Genomic DNA, 25,480 nt, shown 5'->3' on the forward strand with positions numbered 1-25,480 from the left:
CTCTCTGCATCTGATTGTCAGGGAACCCAATCGTGACGTTGCAATTGGCCTTTCCTCTGTTTGACCACCAAAGGAAAGTAGGATAGAGTATATTATGCATCCTTTTCATTGCCTGTGGACACTTCCCATGCCAGACAATTAGGGTTATTATTTTGTTGCCTGTTCATGATGAGTAAACTCTAAAAATCCTTCACTGGGCAATCATTTATTCATAGACATTTTCTGCTTGTTGGTGCTCATGCTGGGTATGAAGACTATGGAGGTCTTCCTACATAGCTCCTATGTGAGACAGTTTAAGTGGGGAAGAGGGGTATCACAGAGATCACTACAGTATACATTTCTGCGGGGAGACAGCCACAAGAAAGAGCCAGAGTCTGAAGTGCCCAGCCACCATGCCACTTATCAATGTGTCCCCAGGGCAGAAATGAGTTTATATCTGAAACACTGCCATCAGCAAGCACTCCTAAATGAAAATGGTATTTTTCAGGTAGGACTGTAGCAAAGATAAGATTCTGAGATGCACAAACTTTAAAATGCCTTTCTAAGTGTTTCAACATGGTGCTTTTAAAGGCAGGAAGTACTTTAGTTAAGTCTTGCCATGTCGATGACAATGATAATGATTATATCTTGCTTATATACAGTTTTATCTCTTCCAAAGTGCTTTCCCACCTACTGCCTAGTTGTCTGGTTAAGCTTGGAGGCATTCAGTAAGATGCTTGTAGACAGATGATAATGTTAAGCAGTAAAGAGCCCTGGGCATTTAGCGCCACAGATTTAGGAAAGTCATTTAACTTCAACTGAACTTCAGTTTCTCATCTGTAAAATGGGAGTCATAGTACTGCCATTCAGTAACAGTTTAAGTGACAATTTCTTTCAATCATAAGTGCTTACTAAGCAATTCTTTTGTGTTAAATGTAAAATAAGTGTTGAGTGGTAAGAAATAACTTTCTCTCCAGGTGTTCACAGCTTAAAGGGACTTGGGGATCCCAACAAAAAACAATTGTCCTTCAATTGGGGGAGACAAGGGGGACAAAGGTTGACACAGAATACAGGGTTACCAGAGTAATGATGCATATAGAACAGAATGGCAGCATTTTGTTTAGAGCACAAGAGGAGACACAACTCTCTTCTGTGGGCCATATCTCAAGATAGTTTTAAAATAATGTTATAAATGCATGAAAGAGAAACTCTAAAGGCATAACAAAAGACTGGAGCAGAAAGGGAAAGAAAAGAACAGGGGAAAGTCTGAGTCCTAATCCTACTACTTAGCAGTCATGAGTCTCATACTGGTTTCAGTGTTTTTATCAAATGGGCATGATAGTGCTCAACTTGCTGAACTAGCTTAAGAAAGTAAGTAATATAGTACATGTGGAGGATTTATCATTCATGAATAATAGAGCTATGCTAGAATATAGCAGTAGTTGGATGTGTCAGAAAGAAAGATTAATTGTAACCATGAGACGTGAGGTAAATGAAAGAAGATTATATTAAATAGAATAAAACAGAGTGACTGTGTATGATAGTTCTTAAACTTTCTTAAATTTTCCCCTCTGAGCACCTGGATAGGCAGCCATCTCTGCTAATACCTGCTGTAACAATAGAGATCAGAGACAATTAATGGTTCTTGCCAGAACAACAAGGGTAGGCAATGTCATTTTTAAACAAGAAGACACTGTAGATCCATGGGCAAGGAAAGGGCTGGGGTTGAAAGTTGGAGTAACTATCACGGCTACTTCCAGACAAAAGTGTTAAAGGATAGGCTTCTTTTTTTGTTATGTGATGGCCAAACCGTCCTTTTGAAGGGAGAAGTTCTCAGAATGCAGAACTGTGGGGTTCTCACTCTGTTCTAGAGTGCCACATTGAGCGCTTCCTGGGAAAAGAGCTCAGATGAATCCATACATGTTGAGGAGAGCAGTCAGGGAGGGAGAAGATCACGAGCCACATTCTACAAAGAAAAGTCAGAGAGCCGACTTGGCTGGTCTGGAATGGTACCTAGACATTGTAAAATTTTTCCATGTTATTCTTATCTGAAGCCACGATTGAGACTCACTCATCTGGGACAGCTTGAGAACCCAGGCTCATCGGATAAGAGTATTTGGAAGAACAGCCTCAAAGGGGTTTCCCTAGCCATTTAACTTAGAAAGTAAGCTGAGAGTTTGTTCTTGCAGAATCTTCAAATAGACATGATTTTGATTATGATGATGGAATGTGAGTTTTTGAGGACAGAGTCTCCAGAAAACAGGATGCTATGTGATGACATCATTTCTGTTTTATATAATGAGATGGATAATCCTTACACCATTCATTAGTGTGGAAAAGCATTTAATGGAAAGACAGAAATGCTTGAGGCACATATTTAAACAGTATGTGACTTTTAGAGCGATCATTCCTCATAGTGGTCTTGATTCCACTAAGCAAGAAAGGCCCCTCAGCCATGATTAATCTCCTGAGAAACATTTATTCAGAAGTATCTCTTCATCACTGAGACCTCAAATAGCTCCATACTTCTGCTGATGAAATCTCCTTTTTAACAGATTTTTTTAAAAATTGGCTGAGCTGTTTTATAGAGCAATTTTTCATCCCAATGGCTTTGAACCACTGTGCAGAATATTCTAAGAGGGTGGGAATTGGTGGGTATGTTACAGTCACCCACATTTATAAGTAGAAGAATGGAAGGCTTAGTTAGGTTAAAACCCTGGTTTTAGTGGGAGATTTGACTTTTGTAAAGAATGAAAATATAGCTCTCTTAAATCTATAAACCAAATTGAGCCTCAAGACTAAAGAAGGGTTGTTTTCTTTTGAAAAACACCTCAGCAGCAATGCACTTTTTTTAGAAATGGAAAAGGGCTAAGAGAGTCTTCATAGTTTATTTTATTCTTGCTTCCCACATGCCATTTATCATTTAGGCATCTACAGGATGAGAAGAGAATTTGATGAAAAATCTAAGCTCAAATCTGATTGGTATAGAGTCTCATACTATTGTTTTTCTTATCTTTCCTTTATATAGAAAACCTCCATGCAAGTATGGGATGTACAGTGTTTTTAGGAGACCCCTGCCCAGTCCAAAGTCTATGCCCTGGCTATATCATAGTATGCAAGTGCTCATCAGCTGTGTGCTCAACAGATTTAATTCTAGCCAGGTGGAGTGGTGAGTTCCTGTAATTCCAGCTACTCAGGAGGCTGATACAGGAGGGTAGAGGATTGGAGGCTGGTCAATTTGGCAAGCTCCTTTCTCAAAATAATTTTTTTAAATGAATGGGCATAGTTCAGTGATAGAGCACTTACCTAACATCCATAAGGCCCTGAGTTAAATTCCCAGTGCTACAGAAACAAAAACAATCAGGCAAACAAACCAAAACATGTATTTGTGCAATTTTATTTCCAATTCCTTATGGAGATTTAATAATTTTTTTGGCATGGTTTGGATTGGTGAGGGAAATAATATCTAAACCTGAAAACAACATTGTGTAAAAAACATAGACTGGATTTTGGTTCAAATTCTGGACTTTGCTAGTTTCTAACCTAACTTCTCTGTGCCTCTATTTCCTCATCTGTATATTGGTATCAATAATGCTGAATCTTGAAAGTTGTTATGGTAATTTAACAGGAAAACCTAAGATAGTGTAGTGATATATACCATCTCATTCTTTAATTTTATTAAGTTTATCTTTTACATTGATGCAAAAACATTTTAAACTACCAAATAATAAGGTGTCATGTGATGTTTCAGTGTAATTATGTAATGTTTAAATAAGTTTACATATGCCCATTAACTAAGAAATAAATACAGAAAATTTTTTCTTTAGTGGATAGAGAAAAGCACCATTGCCTTCTGTCCAGTACACCATAGGTATGCAATATGTTGTATTGCACTGATATTACTATGTCTCCGTACACTTGGAAAGCTACAAAATACTTTCATATAGGTATCTCAGGAAATCTTTGAGTTCATCCAATGAGAAAATATCATTTTAAATTTAAGGATAGCAAAGGCTCACTGAATTGACCAGAAGTACAGGTTATGGTAAGGAATAAATCCATAAAAATAAAGGAATACCAATTGCTAGTGATGGGTTCTTAAGATGAATTGAGAAATGCATGATGCAAGGATTCTGAATGAGGCTACTTGTTTTACATGACAGCAAAACTGATGAAAAACTACACTCTCTCCGCTCAGAGAGAGGCGTTTTACAGACCTGAGTTCAGGTGAAATCTATCCTGAATAGGATTCAAAGTTGTTCCTGGCCTGAAAGTGACCCAACTTATATAGGAAATGTAACAAACAAAAAAAATTGGTAACAACCACATGATTTCTTTAAATACCAGTATACAAGGCTGGGGTTTTAGCTCAGTGGCATAAGCGCCTGCCTTGTAAGCAGGCAGTCGTGAGTTCGATTCCCGGTACCAATAAAAAGCAAAAAGACAAAAAAAAAAAAAAAAGTTACCTAAATACCAGTATACATTCATTGTATAAATTGGCCAAAGATAAAACAGAAGCAAGATCTTTTATCATTTTATAATTGACATGAATTTTATAATCTGCATTTTGGAGAAATAAGAACAAAGATTAAAGAGAGAACAGGGTTGGGGCTGTTTTTTAAACAAGCCTCTTGAGTCCCACTTTTAAATTCATTGAGTAAAATTTTGCCTCTCAACACATTCTTGTTTTTAATTCCTATAAAAATGGTGTGTCATGGAGAGATTTTATTCAAATTCAGATATCCCAGACAGAGAAATAACTGTTTTTATAAGTATCTGGATGACTAATATGTTTAACACGATAATTAGTCTCAGGTGACGTCCTCTGGGCAGTAGATGTTTGGTGTTTCTCCCCACTCCCTTTCTTGAAAGCAAATGTACAATGGCATTTCAAGTTCTTGCCAGAAACCCAGCTGGGTTTTGACTGGATCTGCTTTGAATCTGCAGATCAATTTGTGTGAACTGACATCTTAGCAATATCAACGCTTCTAGCCTAGGAACACCATGTGTTTCATTTCTTTGGTTTTTCCTCGATTCTTTTTCACTAGTTTTGTAACATTGATTATTTGTATGCTTTGATGCATTTTACCTGAATTTTCCTTTTCTTTCTGCCATTTAAAAATAGTAGTATGTGTTAAAATCCATATTCTAATTGCTGATATAGAAATGATAATCTGTGTATTTAAGAAACACAAGGTACATAAAACTTTAAAAATAAAAGACAAAGAAAGAGAAGTCTTAAGTAGGGAAGTAGCTACTCACCTCACATAACAAAGTTTAATGCATCAAAGATAGATTTGGCTAAACCAGGCAAAGTGCTTAGCAAAGTAACAGATGATACAGATATATAGATATAGATATAGACCTCGAGGTAGGTTCTCATGTTTCTTTCCTTCTCATATTCCACATTTCTATAAAAGCTAGTCTTCTCTCAACAAGTAGTTCCCAGGACTTAGAACTATGTGATGGTTAAGATGTCAAACTCTTGCCTCTGCAAATCTGGGTGTGGATTTTGGTCCTGCCATATAATAGCCATGTGTTCTTAAAATGTCTCTCACTCTCTCAGATCTTCATTTCCCTATAATGTAAAGGGGAGAGAATACATGATAAGGTTGTACTTAGGCTAGAACCTGTTGTCTGGCACCTAGCAAATGCTTGGAAAATGTTAGTTATTCTCACTCTTGCTTTTGTTATTGTACCTATAAGGTGGGGCAGTTGCTAGGGAAGCCTAATGCTGATCTAAGCAAACTGTGAAGTGGTGAGCCTCCCGTCATAGAAAAATAGACCACCTCCTCCCTAGCTATGATGGCACAGTGAAACACAGACACCCCCAAGAGTGGCTCCTGTGTTAGGGTACTACATTCCTCCCTCCTTGCCTTAAAAGCAAGGCCAGTTCCCAGATCGCCGCAGTTTGCTAAGACACTTGACCCACAGATGCAAAGAACTCAAAGCAATAGACAGAAAAAGTATTTCTGAAAAAACAAATACAGACCAGACTTATCTTTCCATCAACTGCAGTTTATGATTGCACATTAAATTCAATTGCTTTCTTTAGGAGGCTGATATTGGGACCCGTCATCTCTAACCCCGTGCCATCCATTCTAGCTTTCCCCAGGAGTGCAGACAGACCAGCCGCCTTCCTAGTGTACACTAATTAATTTATCTCATGCTTGTGATTTTATGGCGCTTAAGTGCTGGAGCATTTCTGTTTATTCTTCTTCCTGCAAAGCACCTCACAACACATAAAGACCATGAATCTCCGTTGCAAACGCCGTCTGTTTTGGATTGGAAAACAGCCCGCCGGCTGCCTGGTGTCTTGCTGGCTCTGCTTCTTACAGCCAAAGTAACACATCCATTAATTTATCCTTAATGACATTTTGACATTCCAATCAGTTCATCAGATGTTCCTTTCACAAGACTTCTCCCACACGGCCAGTCCAGGGTGCCAGGCCAACTCTTGATGCATAATACATGAGACCAGTGCATTGCTCGGTACCTTTGACAGACAGACACGTCTGCTATTCTAAGACCGCACGTTCCTAATAGCCCTGGCTCCAGAGCGATCCACACCAATGCCTCAAGAGCCATCTTGCTCTGTGCTTCCAGCTTGCTGCACTCGGGAGAAGCTGGCCAGTGCTGTGAGAGGGACCAGGAGCTGAGAAACATACCCACAGCAGTGCTCTCTGGAGGAAAAGTAGCATGTATCAACCTCCTTGCCAAAGGGCTTAGAGACCAGTTTTCAGAGGGCTGAGAAAAGCTTGAATTCTGCTAATTCAAGCAAACTAATGACAAGCCTGACATCCGGAATTTCATTAATACCCTGCCACTACTGTGAAATAAGGATCCTAAACACACCCTGATAGCAATAATGGATATCAAAGAAGAAAAAATATTTACCCTTAATGTCTTCAATGTAACACGTCAGCCATCCATACACAAATGTACTTCCTCATGGTTGTAATCACAATATAGACATAGGCTTATTTTCTAGTTTTTTAAACTTAATGTAATCCAGTTAGCATTTTCCATCTTGTTGCATCATCTTCATTTTTAATGGCACTCCTTCATTTTAATAGTTGCATACTATTCTATCTAGCGATGCAGTATAATTTACAGAGTTGGTTCCCTATTGTTAGACATTTATAAGGCTGTAACTGATTGTTTGCTATTCAAGAGAAGCAGGAGAGGCGGGTAAGGGAGACAGCAGGCTTTGTAGGCTGAAGATCTGTGTGAGGATCCCACCTGTTCCTTTACCTGTTTAGAATTAGCCCTTCCAGATCTCAAATTTCTCATCTATAAAAAAAAGAAACAATCAGCACCTTGTGGTGGTGTCCTAAAGATTAAAACTCTTTTTAAGATACCAGCCACATAGTAGGAGCTCCAAAATGTTAAACCGTTCCACTTCTATGTGTATACTACTAGTCGGAATAATTCCCCCCCTCCCACTTTAGGAACATTTGGCGATATTTAGAAAGTTTTCTTTTGGCACTAAGGATTGAACCCAGGGCCTCAAACATGCTGGACAAGTGCTGTGAACTACATTAACTACAGATTTAGTCTTTCTTTTATTTTTCTATTTTCCAGTTCATTATTTTCTTTTATTTTGGGTCTCAGTGAGTTTCCCAGCCTCTGCTCAAATTCACAATCATCCTGCCTTAGCCTCTTAGTACCTGAAATTATAAGCATGCGCTACCATACCCGGCTCTAGAAATATTTCTTTTCTCATGGCAGAGATAAGGAGTAATTCCTGGCAGTTAGACAGTAGACACTGAGGATGCTCCTAAGCATTCTGTTGTGAACAATTCTTCTCCCTCCCAGGACACGCACAACAATAAATTATCTGGTCTAAACTATCAGCAGTGTCGAGGTTGAAAACTCTTGCATATACAAACCAATGTGTTTCCACCATTACTTGCATGACATATGCATATTTCCCTTTGAATTATTATTTCCTTAGAATAAAGCCCCAAGAAAATGGGAATCCTGGATTAAAGCGTATAAAGTTCTAAGCCCATTAGCAGTTTTAGGAGTGTATAATGGGGTAAGAGGGTGGAAATGAGGTTTCAGGTGACTGAAGACAAAATGACAGCACGTGAATGGTCTCTCCTGCTTTTTTGGAATAAGAGACGATGCTCCACAGATGAATTTGGAGATGCAAAATTTTCTAGTCTTATCTGTTTCCCCAGAGCAGAAACTGAGGGCGGAGACCAGTCATTCCATGTTTTAAGAAGCCATCATGGTGATGCCAATGCATGCTGTAGTTGGAATATGATTACCATCCACTCTCTGCAGAAGAAAGCCATCTTGTTAGAATAACAAGAAGGATGTGTTGAAGTGTAACCACTCTGTGCAGAAAGAGATGAGAAGTTTTGAGTTTGTGTCACAGAGAAGCTCAAATAGGAGACACAATAATAACAAAGGAATTTAAAATGTTACTGACTTATTTATGTATTCAATAAATACACTGAAGGCTTTATAATAGTATGCCAAGGACTGACCTAGGTGCTGCATACATAGGAAGTAATATGTGTTATGTTCTTCTCCTTATATGGAGCTGCCTTTCTAGAAGGATCTACCTGCAGTGGTAATGAGTTCTCAGTGCTGGGATTGGGCAGTCCATGGCTGAGCATCTTCTGGTTGGAATCTCTTAGCTTTTGGGAAGAGAACTAAAGGAACACAGTCACTTTTACTTCCCAGATCATCCAAGATTCTATAACTCATACTGGTCTAAACCCAAAGATCCTAGATCACTGGAAGAAGAATGTCCACCCAGGTCTCTGGTTCAGCTCATGGTCGTGTGATGAAGGTGTGAATGGAAGAAGTAGGTAGAGGTCACAGAGAAAAATATTGTAGTTCCCTTGGTTCCCTGGAGGCCTTCTCTCAAAGAAAAAATCGGATAAAAAATTAAGGCAAAGAACTGCAAACACATACTGATAAAGACTGAAAGAGATGATCACACAGATTGCTGGGGTGAGGAAAGGGGAGGCAATAATTAGCACTTGTTGAGTGTCTTATGTGCCAAACACCATACTAGAGAATTATAATTAACTATTTCTAGCCATCCCAGGAACTGTGGAGTATTCCACATCCAATCCTATTCAACAGATCAGTAAATTGAATCTCATACACTCGTAAAGATGGAGACATGGTCATGATTACACAACTGCTCAATAGTATTTCTATAGTACCCAGAAAAAATGGATCTAGCTGTTGGGATTATTAGTCTAGAGCCCAGCAGCCTTAAAACATTCAGGACAACTCCCACTGAAGAATCATCGATTCTGCTCCCCGTTTTCCATGACCTATCCATTCCTTTCTCATTACCTATTATTTAATAAACACATTTAGAGTTTACTTGATAGGTGGCAGATTCCGGGGTAGATACTTTAGTATATAAGTCAGTATCTGTTAAACCCTTAAGAAAATTCACTATACTCATCTCTAATTGAAAGATGAGGGAACTAATTTATAGATACTGAGAAACATCTAATGCATGGTGGAACTTGGGTTTTTCACCCAGACTGCCTGGCTCAAGTGAGCATGTACTTCCCACTGGGCTCTGCTTCAGGCTCCCAGCAACTGGGCAGTCAAAGCATGATAAGATTATCTGCTTTTGTTGTTACTTTTGTTAACTTTGCCATGATGGAGGGTACACAGAGAAGGACCAAACTAGGGAGATGGGAGTAGGAGAAGGGACCACAGCTATGCCCCAGAGTTGGTACCAAAGAAGCAGTGAACATCCCTGCTGGATGCACAGTGGGTGGGAATGTGAGTTTTCTGGCTGCAGGTGTCTGTGCATGTGAGTGCATCTGTCTGTAAGAACGTGTTTTCCTGGGGATACAGGGAGCCAGCTGAGGAAGCTTTGAAACAAAAGTAAGACATGCTGTGAGTCTTTAGCAGAACCTGATGTAATAAGTGATCTTACAGGATATGTAAGAAGCTTGACTTCCTGGGTCTGAGTCCCAGTTCCACCTCTGAAAATCTGGGTGACTTCAGAAATGATTTCCACTATCTCTGCCTCACTATTTTATCATCTGATGGTACCACCACTGACCTCACATTTTGTTTATCAAACAGCATAGTTTGTAGTCATTGTTTAATTGTCCACTTTTTATCCAATTTTTACGCTTTGATTTTGTAACTTGAACAACTACTTCTAAGATCACAACATGTAATTTATCAACTAGTTATTTCTTAATACAGAATTTTTTGAAATTCTGTATTATTTCTACCCTGTTTTCTGTTTTGCTTTTTTTCTCTAAATTAAAAAAAGAGCTTTTAGCACACCATGTGTAAAAAAGCCTTGAATAGTGCCTGAAGTAAAGTATGTACCATGTAATTTTTCTTAAATAAATGAAATAAATTTATGATTTATTGTTTTATTATAATTGTATTGGTTTCCTCAGGCTGCTAAAACAAAGTACCACAAATTGAGTGGCTTAAAACAACTGAAATTTATTCTTTCACATTCTAGAGACTAGAAGTCCAAAATAACGTCTGGAAGGAAGGGTTATGCTTCCTTTGAGAGTGAGTAGAATCCTTGATAGCTTCCTAGAATCTGGTGGTTGCCATCAATCCTGGGTGTTCTTGGCTTACAACTACATTATTCTAATTTCCACTTTTGTGTGTACATGGCATTTTCCTCATGTAGCTCTGTCCAAATCTTCCTCTTCTTGTATAAACACAGTCAGATTGGATTTGGGCCTACCTTAATAAGCTAATCTTCAAATACCCTATTTCCATAAGGTTTCATTCATAGGTAACAGGTTTAGGCATTGAACTTATCTTTTGCAGGATATTGGCAGGAAGGAACACAGTTCAGCCCACAACAGTCATATTAAGAGCTTTGGTTCCTTCTGTAGTCCTTGATGCCAACTCTGTGAGATATCTGAAGATAGGAAACCAGGATCCACGTCTCTTAACTTCCAGTCTTCTAGTCTCACTAATGAAATCTGATACAGATTTTTCATTAAGTCACTCTAGCTGAATAGTAGATCCATCTACATCTATGCTTCTCTAACATTGGCACTCATTGGAGTGGGCTGGAGGCGCCTTACTGGAGGTTCTGATTCAGTGGGCCAGGGATGGGGTCCCTGAAGTCGCAATGCTAAGACGTTGCCAGGTAAAGCTGATGTTGCTGGTCCAACAATCACAAATGGAAAACTGCTGTTCTCCATTGGTAATGTTCAAACTTGCTGGTATGCTATAGTCACCTAGGGAGCTGCAAAAAGTCCAGATTCCCAGGCTGCACCCCCAGGCCAATTAAGTTAGAATCTCACTCCACATGATCTGTGCATACAAGTTGGAGAAGCATGGTGGCATAATACCTCCACAGGTTTTTGAAGAAGGCCATTCTTCAAGGCATCTATAGTAAAGGATTCATATTTAGTAAATAATAAGGTCATTATAATAACATGGTTCTGTGTTATATTTAAAACATTGTCATACCAGAATATTTATTGAATGCTTACTGTGTGCAAACCTTGGCCATAGTGCTAGTGCATTACTTTTAAGCCTCACAACTGTTTTGACGAGAAGTGCTGTCTAGGTCCCTAGACAGAAGGAAACTGACCTGCAGAAGGATGAGTAACTTGCAAAATCTCACACAGCTAGTCTGACACAGAGCCAGGTTTTTATAATAGGCTATCTGGCATCAAAGCCAGTGTGTTAACTACTATGTTACCCTGCCTCCTGATAATAAGTAAAGTAGTGTGATACCCTTTAAATCCAGCACACGTCCATGTCCTTATCCATACTATTGACTCTGATGTGATACAGCCCAACCTCTGCCTCAGTGATAGTAATTCGGAATCAGTAGGGTTTGGGTTAATGAGATTTTACTACAATTCTAAGAGACTAGAGTCACGTGTACCATGGGTGCATTTCTGGGTGCATTTCTGGATGAGAGGAAAGAGGAGTGTTGGAACAGGTGTCCTGTGTTGTCAGGCAGAAAGCAGAAATTGGGTCCTGTGGCTTCCGCTCATGTGCTGTGTGCCTTGGTTAAGCACTTCCTTGTCCAAGCCTCAGTTTCTTTTTCTATAAAATGGTAGGACAGTGCAGTTCCTTTCACATTACAGTGTGTAACTGCAGTTAGAAATCCAGTTGTGTCCGCTCAGAGCATCCTGACTGTAAAATATACAATGCCTCTTTTAATATGAATGGAGCTACTGGTGTATGCTTTCTGTGTCTCAAATGGGATGTGACACCTCTCTGGCTCCAGAGCCCAAGTTTGTGTGGTTTCCCAGAAACTCTGTCCAGAGTTACCAGTGAAGGATAAGCCAAAGGAAAGGTCTCGTGAAAAAACAGTTGCTGATCACTATCTCTCCAGGAGAGCAGGCATCGATGCTGACATCCAGGAAAACTGTGGAACTGATGAGACTCCTGCCAATTGACTGGTTCCTCTTGTACCTATCCCAGAACAGATTCAAGGGCCTTACAGAATCTCAGCACTGGAATCCCCTGTTATCCTTTTTCCAAGTAGTTTCCAAGCCTATGTGAGCTGTTCTCATGGTGAGGATCCCAATAATTCCAAAAGGCCAAACGGCAGGATTTATGTCTGGCTTTGAACATCAGATCTATGTTTACCACTGGTATAAACTAGGGTCATACTGACTATTTGTCCAAAATTAATGAGCCAAGAATAGGAAATCAACTTTTGCAGAGGTAAAGACCTCAACAAGTAGAGGACATTTGAGTTGGGCTTAAAAGGCAATAGAAAGTTACAAAAGAAAAAAAGGGCAATTTTGGTGTTACGCACTTCCAAAAGGAAACTAAGTGCTTCTGCTTTGCTGGAAATTTCTTCCTTGCATCAAGCCAATCTGCTCCCAAATTCATCCCCCCAGGGGCCACATAGACCCAGCTGTCTCATGTGTGCAGAGGAGATTTCTTAGTATTTCTTTTCAGTGAAAAATTTTCCTGAATGTTTCAGACATGCCTCCTCTTGTAGCATGATTCCTCCCCTCATAACTCTACATTCTCCTCCCTTGAGACAGTCTACCTGTCGCTGTCCCTTGTAAAGAGTGATGCTCAGAATAAATCACGGCATTCAGAGTCCATCATGATCATGTCTTCGGCTGCCTGCCTCGCGCTCAGCTGACCAGCAAAGGTCAAATAGAGCTGAGAGCAATCCGTTGGAGGGAAAGGTGCCAAGAGCTGTGGCCATGTCACACCGTACCCACCTGTCAGAAGCAGTAAACTTCGGATTGTTACATCTTAAAACATTGTTCAGCTCTGGAAATGTCCCTGTAGAGAAATAAATAGGCTTATGCATACTCTCTTTTTATCAGCTTTTAGTACCCCCTGGTGGTGAAATTGTGTGACCCAATTGACAAGAACCAGAATAACTAGGCAAGTAATTCCAGGTTCAGAGGATTTGACAAATTATGTGAGCATCCTGCAAACTATATAACAATTTTATAAGGTTTTTTTAAATATTCTATAGCTATTGATATTCTGTGGGGATTATAGGTTGTGGAATTTCTGACATCTGCAAACATTACATTAATTCTGCAAACATTTAAAGAAGTAAATGTTGAGTTATTAACCAATAATATTTCTAGGTATAAATATCCCAAGGCACAAACTGATTTTATGCAGGCTTTTCATTCTTTTCTTGTACATATCTACTTTTAAAGTGGTTATAATTTGTGTTTTAAGTAGGATGACAATCTTCTACACTTCATATCACAGGCAAATACAAATTGGTATAACAAATTTATGGAGCACTGGCTATGGCAGTGGCCAGACACTGAGCAAAATCCTGGGCTAGGTGCAAGGAGTCAACAGCCTTTCTCCCAAGAGATCCTTGCTGTCGTGGATGTCGTGGAAGCTGAATCACTTCCATGTGAATAGACAAGTTCTTAGCTGACAGCACATCTAAACTTTCACTGGTCTCTTGTCAAGGTGTAAGCCAGGTATTTGCTCTCTTATAACACCAAATACTCTTCTTGGCATTCATCATATTTGTGATTTTTTAATTTCTGCTTTTACTTGTTTAATGTGTCTTTGTTGTTAGTCTCTTGTTTCCATGAAGATCAAGAAGGTATGGTCTTCTTGCGCCTAGGAGAGACTGATACTACACTTGCTCAGTGAATATTTGTTCCAGGGATGAGTCCGTCAAGAGGGGAAAGTATAATTCTATTAGAGGAGCACGGGGAAGCCTCAATCAGATACAACTTGTCAGAGAAATTGAGCCTTGAAGGATGAAAAGGAGGCAGCTAGTAAAGAAGCATGGGCCATGTTAGGGAGTAAAGAGCACTGAAGATGGGTTGGAATGGGAGGCGGTAGTTGGTGTTTCCTAAAAGGAAGTATGTAAGAAAGATAAGACTAAGCAGAAGCCTGACCCATAGTTTGAGGTAATTATATGCCCTACTAACAGGTTTAGATATTTCCCTCTCCTGAGGAAAAAAGGGGTAAGTTAAACTTTTTGGTAATGGAATAAGTATTTCTTTTCCTGGAATACTGAGGCCATTTATGATACTTACATTTTAAATTCTAGAAGAATATAGATCCCTAAACTGTGTTTTGTGCTTTATTTCCTTCTACGTCTCTTCCAGTTCAACCTTGTAAGTGTGTTTGCCTATTGCCAAAACACTCATATAACATCATCGTCAATATGAAAGTACAGTATATGTCAGCCATGGCCTAAATATTAACAGTGTTGCCATGGCTTAGACAAGTGCCCCCCCCACCAAAGCTCCATCTGTTAAAGGCTCAATCTGTAGAATGGCAGTGTTGGGAGATGGTGTGAACCTTTAGGTGAGGCATACTGGGAGGCATCTCCTCAAAGATGATCGAGGGACCTTGCCCCATCCAGTTGTGTTCCATTAGCTCATGAGGTGAACAGTTTGTTCTGCCACGTGGATCACATAATGTGCCTTCCTTGCTAGAGGCTCAGTTTAATGTGTGCATCAAATATAGGAACAGGCAATTAGGACCATAAGCCAAAATAAGTATTTTCTCCTCATAAGTGAATTGCTTAGGTGGTTCATTATAGTAATGTAAAACTGACTAATATAGATGTCATATATCTAATATTTACAACTCAGCTTTCTAATTTTTAACTATCTTTTGGAAAGGCTCCATTGTTTCACCTTTATAATACAGCTATTCCAAGCTACACAAACATGTCTGTAAAAGGCCATTTTTTATAGAATCAGTGAGACTCTTTTGTTAATATTCCTTTGGAAACCAACAAATTTGTGCCTAAGACAACTCCCTTCTTGTTCTTTTACTCATAACAGAATTGATTAGAGACTGGTTAGAAATTCTTCCCCCAAAGAAATAGCAGAACCTCTGATAGACATGCATTTATAGTTTTAAAGTTAATTCCTTTATCAAATTTCCTTTTATTTTCTGCTGGGGCAATGTGAACTAGGATAGAGGTAAAGGATATGCTGTATATCTTTTCAAATTTATGATTAAGAAGGTCACATATACATTTTTAAACATACTCCTTTTGATAATAAATGAAGAATAAAATTTTAAATGTCATCAGCAGCAGAAATGCTCATTTTTCTTTCGCTGGCATTCTTCCTGCCTGTTGATGGTCTATTGATGATGAGAAAGGGCTCGCCTGATCCAATGTTTCATTTCTGGTTCTTCTATCTGCCTGGAATAGTTTTACTAGTAAAACAGTATGGCAGTCCCCAAAGCATTATATTCAAAACATGTGTTCCTATTCTTGAGTGCCCTTCTTTCCTCAGCCCAGTTTTAAAAAAAATAAATGAAGAATTCCATTTTAAGCTGCATTTGTCTCCAAATTGTGTTCAAAATGAAGGATGCAGAAGTTTTCCTCTGCGTGCTCTGGGATTCTAGATCTGAGCTGACTCTGTACTTTTCTCTACTCTTCTCTGCTTTTACAGAATGTTCTGTAAGAACTCCTTTTGTGTAGTCCTTTGCCACCTCTGAATTTTAACTGAGATCAGCTAATGAGAGCTGCTGTAGGAGGTCAGAAGTATAGAGAGTAAACAGTCAGGTCAGGGTACTTTGGTCTCTGATATCCTTTCTGTGAACTCATCTGGGACTGATTGTACCTGGACTGCACGAGAGACAGCTACTGCCTCTGTCTGGGTGATATTTTTCACAGCTCTGTCCTGTGGTTCTGATTACCATTTCTCTATATGCCTTTCTCGATTCATGGGTTGTGAACAGCTGCCCCATCATTATATCATACTGTGGGGTACCTTTTGCTCTTCACATGTTTGCCAGCAGTCTTCGTCTTTCGTGTGTGTGTGTGTGTGTGTGTGTGTGTGTGTGTGTGTGGTGCTAGACAGAGAACCTTTGCCCTGAACTACTCCCCCAATCTTTTTAAAAACTTTTTTTGAGACAAGATACAACTGTATTGCCCAGGCTGGGCTCAAACTCACATTTCTCCTGCCTTAGCCTCCAGAGTGCTGAGAGTACAGAAGTACACCACCATGCCCTCCTTATCATTAGTCTTTTTATAAATATCCCTTTTATAATAGGACTGAAACCATTCTCTTGTGAGTGCACCATTTGTCCTTCTGTGCAGTCTATACCCAGTCGTAGGACACGTTTCAAAGAGGAAATTATCAAACTGCAGTTGGTCATAGATAAACTCCTCTACAGTACTTCTATGTTTAGGGTTATCCTCTTTTTAAATAACTCACCTGGCAAGAAGTTTATTCCCTCTAGAGTGGCCTCTATTGTGATTAGGAAATTAGGAAAATTATTCCCTCAGTTGAATTGCTGTCCTTCCTGGAGCATCTATCCTTTCTGTATTTAGCTAGAAATAGCCAACATTAAATTCAAAGCCAGGACCTGTGAAGAATGGAACCAGAGACCTGAAGAAATTTATCCTCCGGATATTTAATATTTACTTGTATTTCCATGTGTTAGGAACATTATAAGCACATTTAGATGGATATGTGTTGGGAAACCTATAGGGCTCATGTTTGCTTTTTAAAAATATTTAAATACATGTTATATGCAAGAAAGGCTAGTCATATTATTATGTCTCTAATGAAATAACTAAGACCTATGAGTTAAAATTTAAGGGAAGTAGATTTCAAATCCATGAAAGAAGAACTCTTTAACCTTTCAGTTCCCTGAGGAGCAATCAAAGTCTCTATGCCTTGATATAATGCAGGGAAAGTTAAGACTGTACTTTAGAGCTGTTGAAGAGGGAATTTAGGAATTAGAATGTAGTTAGATCACTTGGCAATGATATAATGATAAGAATAGCAACTGACATGGATTGAATGCTTATTATTTGCCAGGCACTGTATTCGTTAGTTTGTGTATTATCCTTACTGCTCACAAACCTATGCAATTGGTCCTATTATTGGGCAGAGTGTACACAAAGAGAGTTGAGGACCTAAAGAGATGAATGACCTTTTCCTAGGTCATGCAGCCCACAGACACAGAGGTAGGGCATGAACCCACGTCTGTCTGATGTCAATGGTGATAGTTTTAACCTCATTGGTTGGTGTCATAATCACCTGTCCTACTTCCATAATCCTAGGCATATGGGTGCTTTTATAACTCTTCAGCTGATTCGGATCTATGCCAAACTTTGAGAACTATTACTCTGCACTATTATTATGAATGACCATCTGGGTCTCAGGGTGTGTTATTTTCATGAAAATATGTGTACATCAAGTTCAGCTTTAGCTTTTCCCCTTTGAGCTATAAGACTAACCTCTATCATCACCCATCGCTAACTACCAGCCCCTACCTCCATTTACCAATATTTGGCAGGTTACGTCATTATCTCAGTTTCTGAGAAAGATAAGCCTCTATTTTCCATTGTATTAGGAGACATGAGAACAGAAAGACTAGCCTGAATGCTTTCTTTCTTCCTTTGGAAGGAGAGCTGGGAAAATATTATAACATCTCAAGTTCTCATTCTAATTTCAAGTATAGAATATCCCTATTGTTGGGAATGAGACACCATGAGTCTCATGGTTCCTACTGAAAAGACTCTATTAATGGTTTCAAGAAGATTTAGGTTTATTCTACCTTGACATTGGTGGGCTTGCGTTAACTATTTCTGGAGAATTAACAAAGTTGGAAATTGAGGATGAAGAGTTGGAAGGAGAGTAATCTATCTTCCCAATGGTTTAATGCAACTGGCACCATCTGACTGTGATTTTTTCCCTTGCACATGTCCCAAAGGAAGCTGGCCAAGAAGCAGAAGGAGACCCAGAGTGGAGCCCAAAGGGAGATGGGACCTGTGGCCTCAGCTGACAAACCTACCACCAAGCTCAGCTCCAACCGCAATGATGAAGGATTCTCCTCTAGTTCCCAGGATGCTAATGGATTTAGTAAGTTGAGTCAACTAAGTGGAAGAGATAGCCTTGGTACAGCTTGGCCTTAATATCTCTGCTGTGGAATCCTCACAGTATCAGGTGCTGTAAGATAAGAGGTTGGGATGCTTCCATGGGATGGTCCAGAATGCAGGCAACCAATCCAAAGGTGAAAGGGGTATTTAAACAGAGAGAAATGGGAGCAAGTCATTCTAACTGCTTGTAGATCAAAGAGAAGTAGGTTAAAATGAGCGATAGAGTTTAAAATGGAAAAAAATAGAAAGGAGAAGGAGTATGCCTTAAGGAGAAAAATATGCTGCACTCAAAATGGAGATAATAATAATCTATGACTCACCTGTGCAAAACTGCTTCACATATATCTTGGAAGATAGGTGAGTCATGGGTTATTATTATCTCCTTTTTGAGTGCTTAGGAAACTGAGACTCAGAGGAATGACCTTTCCAAGTCTCATGGGTAATTAATTACTTGTATAGACTGAAAACTATACCTTCCAGGCCAGTTCCAAGCCACAGTCAACAATATTCCAAGTGACATTTAGTCAACAATACCCGACTTGGGATTCTACCTGCCTTGTGTAGGACCCCAAACTAATATAAGAGTTTAAGACTTCATCCAAAGGAGAACTTTAAGGCTGGTAAACTATAAGGCTAACTTAGTAATTAGACTGAAGAGAGATTTCCCAGCCTTTAAACTGGGGCATGCAGGAAATCTAAAAGGATATGAGCACAGACAAGCATCCTTCTTACATTACGTAAAATTCAAATGGAAGAAATGACACTATAAAAACTACTGTGATGTGGACCATCTAGAATGATGTGAATCTATGAGAAGATAAAGGAAGACCAAACATTTATTTACCACCTTCTGCACTGCAGACACTATCTTTTGTATTATTCTTGCCATGGTCCTGTGAAGTATTTAGCATTACTCTGAGTAGGTCGAGTATCCAGAGCTTCATGTGTTTATATCAACTTCATAGAGACACACTGCCCATTCCTGATGCTTTCAGGATCTAAGAATAACTCAGGCCCATGATTCCTAAACTCATGTGCAATACAAAACCCATTTGAGAAGTTTTTTTAAATGCACATATCTGGGCCCCACGCTTATCTGTAGAGTCAAGATCTCCTTGTAGGTGAGAGGCAGGGAAAGAAGTGAGGACTAGGATTCAGATAACTCCTCCAGGCAGGCTGGCTAAGAATATGGGCATTTAAGGGAGGCTATTTTCAAGTGTTCATGAACTATCTTTGGGAAGAGAGATTATTTTAAACCTCCAAAACAAGTTGAGAAAAAGCAAAATGAGTACTTAACATATCCTTTACCGCTATTCACCAGTTGTTAGCATTTTGCAATGGTTACACTTTCTCTTTCACTGTATACACAATTTTATGAACCATTTAGAAAATTAAGTTGCAGACATTTGACACTCTAACTCCAGAGAACTCAGCACTTGTTCCCTAAGAACTAGGACAACTCTTCAACACAGCCCCAAGAGAATTAATATCTTACCCAAAGAAATGCAAACCTTGATTTAATGATATCTGATATTCCAGTCCACAGTTAAAATCCCTCAGTATTCACCAAGTGTTCTGCGTGCTTCTTGTACTGTAATTCAGGATTCAGACTAAGGTGCTCACATTTGATTTTCTTGTCTCTTTAACTCATTTTATACAGAACAGCCAAAATGTGAGCTTTCCTTTTTTTCAGGATACTGACTGAGCTTTCTATTTTTCAAAATCTGGCACAGTTGCTCCATAGGATGGTTCACAACTCAGATTTGTCTAATTTTTTCCCATCATGATTATGTTAGGGTTAAACATTTTAACAAAAATATCACAAAAATAATGTTGTATACCTCCCTCTGCACTATGCCAATAGACATATGATATGTGCTTTGTCCATTATTATGTTACTAAGTTGGAGCACTTCTTAAGATTAGGTAATGGCTTTCAACCCATTTCCCATTTGGAGAAAAAAAAAGTGTAGGTACCTGCCAGCATTCATTTTATTTTACGTAAACACATTCTTTGAGGTTGAAGCAAATCGGACTGCTTTTTGGTGTATAAGTAAAAATATAAAAACTTTTTTCAATATATAAAATTTTTCTATACTTTAGACATAAAAACTGTTCTTGATAAATATAAAAACTTGCTCTTGGTGGGTATTCTCAGGCAAGAAGTCAGTAAATGGGATTAAGACAAAGTCTACTGATTACTTTTTGAGGGAATATTTAACTTCTATTTTTCTTAGAGATCAGAGACAAATCTGTGGTCTGCTTGACTATGTAGCCATTCTATTCTGAGTGATTCTGTCTCATTAACTGAACCACTGGTACCCATACATTCCCCAGAGCCGGGAAAGAATGTTGATATATGCCAGGCTAAGAACACACTCACAGGAAATAGACTTGGTTAGTCTTTGAATAAAGGGCCAGCCTGAGCCCTCATATCTTCTGGTTGCACTGCAAGATTACTGGCCCTCCTGCTTTAGATTCAGGGGTAGAGAAGTTCATTTGCAAGAATTGTTGATTGAAAATACAAGCCCAGCATACCTATGTATGCCAAACCTTTCAGGTATATAGGCCAACCTCTTGGGAGTACTTTTTCCTTTTGTAAATATGTCTTAGGAGATCTTTGAATGCCAAACAGTTATAGTGAAAGATACGTGGCAATCATTATAACCCTAAAATTATAGTTATTTGGTCTCAAACCTTCTGATCACACATGAAAACAGCCTGGGCAACACTAATTTCTTGGGCTTCACCACATTTTTCATCAATGCCTTAAGATGAAAATGACCAAGACTGAGATTTGCTTGCCAGAAAGGAAGAGGCATAATACCCAGTGGAATGTAATTAGATATTTTAAAAGCCACATACGAATGATCATACATGTGCATATGTGTGTAATTATAAAATACATGGATATATATAACCTGTATGTACAGATGTATAAAGCACATAGATATGTACACATCTCTGCATGTAAATACAGAGCTATATAAACAAACATATATTTACATATACATTCATTTAAATGATACTGCTTTTTAAAGGGCCCAAAAATTTATTTGACTTAATATACTTGATTACTATAAACTTTCGCATTTCTTTGAATCACAGTATATTTTAACACTCTTTCTGTGCATCTGGTGTCTTCAGGCTGCGGCTATAAACACACTCTGGGGATTTTTTTTTAAAGCCCTAAAATGTATCAGGTACTTTTAAAATGTCCTATGGAACCACTTGGATTAGATTTGAAGGGGGAAAATGTAAGTAATGCTTACACTGAAGATGTAGAAATTGCTTCTGAAATCACCCTGATGTATATAAAATTGGATCTATTTTTGTGACATTAAGGAAGTGACTGTCTGCCTTCCGCACTGGTGTCTGTAAGAGGCCCTAAGATTATATACAAATGTTGAGGCAGCATTGAGAGAAGTAGGGCCCCAAAATAGTTTTCATATCAGAAAAGATTACAGAAGAACGTGCCTTGAGCAATTATTTCATTATTGAACAGGTGGCCCTTGCCTAATTCAAATTCTGCCTCTTTCTGTATAGGTTTATTTTCTGGGGCTTCCTATTCCAAATGACTGCTAAATTCAGTGACATCTATTCAAGCAAGCCTCCCATTATTGTATAGAAACAATGACCTCTGGGATTCAAGGGTGACAGGGCTTTGTCAAATATGGGCTGTTGCTGTGGAGTGCTTTGGCATTCTAAAAATGGAGTGCATGTCACATCTCAAGGACAAACAATGTACATTGTTTTCCATTTAAACACTAGCTTTTATTAAGTAATCTGATTTTGATCTGGCTGCCCTGTGTACTTGTTATTTTTTTTTTCTGTGATATTTTGCTCATTGGGATTGTTGTCTGAGTCTTTCTTGTGGTGCTCTGCTTACATATCCATACTTAAATCTTTCTTTATCTCTTAGACTTGCATGTCATCTTCTCCTTGTTCATTTTCAGTCCCAACAAAAATACGTCAAAAATTCCCTGTTGAATTTCTGTGACATGGGGATTTGGTGGTTTCCCTGCTCATGTTGCATTTGGTAGATTCATTTGTACTTTGTGTTCCATTAGCTAATTTTGTATTCATTTTCTTGTTCGGCTCTTCCCATATTTGATAAGCAAAGGCAACTCATCTCTAAGGATCAGCAGATACTATGCTTTCCGGTCTTCTTCTAAGTCAGGAAAACTTATGGTAGAGGCTTTGGAGGAGCAATTCCACGATCATTTTCTCAGCTCTGTGTACGTGTCTGGTCCTGTGCATGAGTTCTGAGCTTAATTACAGAGAGAGGTGCTTTAAAAGTTTGGGTCACAGTTTATGGATAATATAAATATAAATATGTAAGTTTTCATAGTTTATAATGTCCTTCTACAAGATACTCGGAATAGTTTCTTATTCTTGTACCATAAGATAGTTTGTAGGTTTATTATTACATTCATTCTACAGATAAGGGAACTGAAGTTCAAAGAGTCTTCAAGACCCAGCTTACCCATGCATGGGCTAGATTTTGTGCTTTGTGTCAATTCACTCTAAAACTTCATAGGAATCTATAATTTAAATATTATTCTCAGGTTTAAAATGGTAGCACGCACCAGTAATCCCAGCACTGAGGCTGAAGCAGTATTACCATGAGTTCAAAGCCAGCCTGGACTACATAGTGAGTTGAAATCTAGCCTGAAGTACATAGCAAGACCCTGTCTTGCAAGTAAGTCCAAAGTCATACAGAGCAGAAATAGAACAGGCAGGCTAGATGACCCTGAAATCTGTGTTCCTCTTCTTGGCAGTGATTGGCAGCCTGGCATTCACCAGTTTCACTGAGTGAGGCCAAGGATGACCAAAGGAGAGAAAGAGCATCAACTACCACTGAGAGGTCAGGTGTTTTTTCTATCATATGGGCAGAAGTTATTACCACAGCTCTGTCCTACACAGAGACCTGGAACCGGGTGCTGCTTTAGATCCAATCAGATTCTTATAAAGCAACAGACTTTGTGATAAAGACATCAAATAGATCACCTCAATTCAGCTTCACAGTAAATCTAAGACTGTAATTATTACCTGATCTAATTTACACGAATTAACTGATGCTATATGATATTAAAACATCTTCCTAAAGTTGTATGAAGAAAAGATAAAGAGGCCTGGATTTCAAAACAGAGGATATCCTTCCAAACCCAGTCATCTTTGGTCTTTCCTCTAACTTTAGCAATCATTCTATCATGGAGGCTGGTGAGGGAAAAAAGGATGTAAAGATGAAATGACCCTGCTGTCTGGGAAGACGGTGCCTCTTCCTGTTTCTCTGTTCACCCAAACTGCATAGAAGATGCTTCACAGACAGGTGCTGTGAGAATTGCTCCTCCGTGACATTCCTAAGAAAGTGGAACTCTAGACTGCTCGGCCCATCTTTAGGCATTCCTACGGCAGACCAATCCCTGGTCGAATGGAAAGAGATGGGAAAGGATTGGCTCCTGCCTACAGAGAGCTCACAATTGAGAGAAATAAAGAAGAGATCCAACAAAGAGCATTTTTGCTTTACTGCTTTGTATAAAAACAACTTGCAAAGGGAGCCACCTTGCCCCGGACTTTGTGACCAAAGTATACTTAGTAGGCAGCATATGGTAACCTTACAGGAGATGTTTATTGCTGATGAGAAGAGTACACCCTCCCTGCCCGTCAGCACACAGATCTCATGAACCAGTTTCTCTTGAGGAAGGTAGTTTCTAAACTTGATTCCTCACAGAATGGTTCAGCAGAGATGGGGCAGGCAAAAGGAAGCACCAGGCAAAATTTAACCTGATTATTTTAGAATCATGTTATGCAACAAAAGCAATTAAAATAGGGAAAACAGAGCTGGTCTTTTTAAAATGTAGCGGGGGTTGACTGGGATTGTGATAAACTCCTTGGGAAGTTTTCTTAACCCTCTCAGGTGGATAGTGAGCCAACCAAAGAAATGAGTCTTAATCTTTTTTTTTTGGGAAAACATCAAGATTATGATGTGTGATTGAGAACTTCTACCTTTGTTGTAGACCTTCTCTAAATTTGTCATTTTTCTACCTGCTGTTCACTTATGTCACTAATCCTCAAAATAATTTTTATCCTGATGATAAATAGAAGTTTCATCTGATGTTATAAATGGTATTATTTTTCCCCAAGGTAAAGGCTAAATCCTAAGCATGTTGTCCTGAGCCTTCCAAGATTGCAATACATACTCCAACCACTATCCCCTCAAATCTACAAGATACTCATTGACTATTTGTTTGAATGCCGGAGAAAATGAATGAATAAATGAATGGATGAACTGGAACTCACACTGAGATCTTCTAGCTCTAAGCCCACTTCTGGTTCTCCCTCTTCTCATAGCGAATTCTGTCATCTATCAATCTGAAATCTGTTCCCTCAGATTTGACTCATTATAATTCTGTGCATGTGAGTATGTATTGGTCAGTAACCATGTGCTGGCATTTATTTGTCTGTCCTCTTGTGTCACCTAGGTTAATGTTACCAGTCTTCATCTTCCAGCAGCACTCACCGCCACCCTGGCTATTTGACTCCTTGCGGCCATGTATGTATTGTGGCCCTAACCTCTGGTTAAGCACATTAACTATCAGCCTCCTTCAGAGTACATTACACTGTTATTTAATCTATTCCAAATCTCAGTTGGCCCTTTTGGTCCATCTGGTGTGTGGTTTTCAAGATAATCATACCCCTCTCCACCAAGAGCCACTAGGAGTTCAGAGAATGGACATTGGCCATCACTCTGAATTCTCACCTGGATTCAGAACCCCCTTCCCTTATTTGAATTAATATCCAAAAGTCCATCACACATCTGCTTAATGTAGATTTCATGTTGCCCAGACAGTGGTACCTTATTCAACCCTAATGAAGATGACTTTTGGGAGGGGGGTACAACAAGAAATTGCATCTGTGCTATTTCTTCTTGTTAGATCTAAATTTACTGAAATATTCTTATCTGTGATTTTCATCTAAAGATGCTATTTAATCCTCCCAATTTGGAATCTCAAAATATAATGATTATTATTAATATTTATGACAGTAGTTATCATCAACCAAACATTAATAGTATAACCATTCCCAGAGTGTTTTGTGTGCATCCTTAACTCATTAGTATTTTGCAAGAATTAAGTTAGTGCTATAATTATACCTGATGATTTAAAGGTGAGGAAACTGTGATTTTAAAAATAGA

At 38.9% G+C, this 25,480-nt stretch overlaps 1 protein-coding gene across 14 annotated transcripts in view; it reads left to right on the forward strand.

Annotated features, from left to right (window-relative positions):
- The window catches only part of Ptprt (protein tyrosine phosphatase receptor type T), a 1,059,888-nt gene that overhangs the window by 920,027 nt on the left and 114,381 nt on the right, over positions 1–25,480 (forward strand). For all 14 annotated transcript variants that reach the window (XM_063248334.1, XM_063248323.1, XM_063248321.1 and 11 more), the window contains one exon: positions 18,118–18,266. In XM_063248334.1, coding sequence (XP_063104404.1) covers positions 18,118–18,266 — 149 coding nt within the window. The remainder of the gene's footprint in view (positions 1–18,117; positions 18,267–25,480) is intronic.

This window comes from Cavia porcellus, unplaced genomic scaffold, assembly GCF_034190915.1.
Source record: "Cavia porcellus strain 051 isolate PalLab524CR breed Dunkin Hartley unplaced genomic scaffold, mCavPor4.1 scaffold_5, whole genome shotgun sequence".
NCBI classification, from domain to species: Eukaryota; Metazoa; Chordata; class Mammalia; order Rodentia; family Caviidae; genus Cavia; species Cavia porcellus.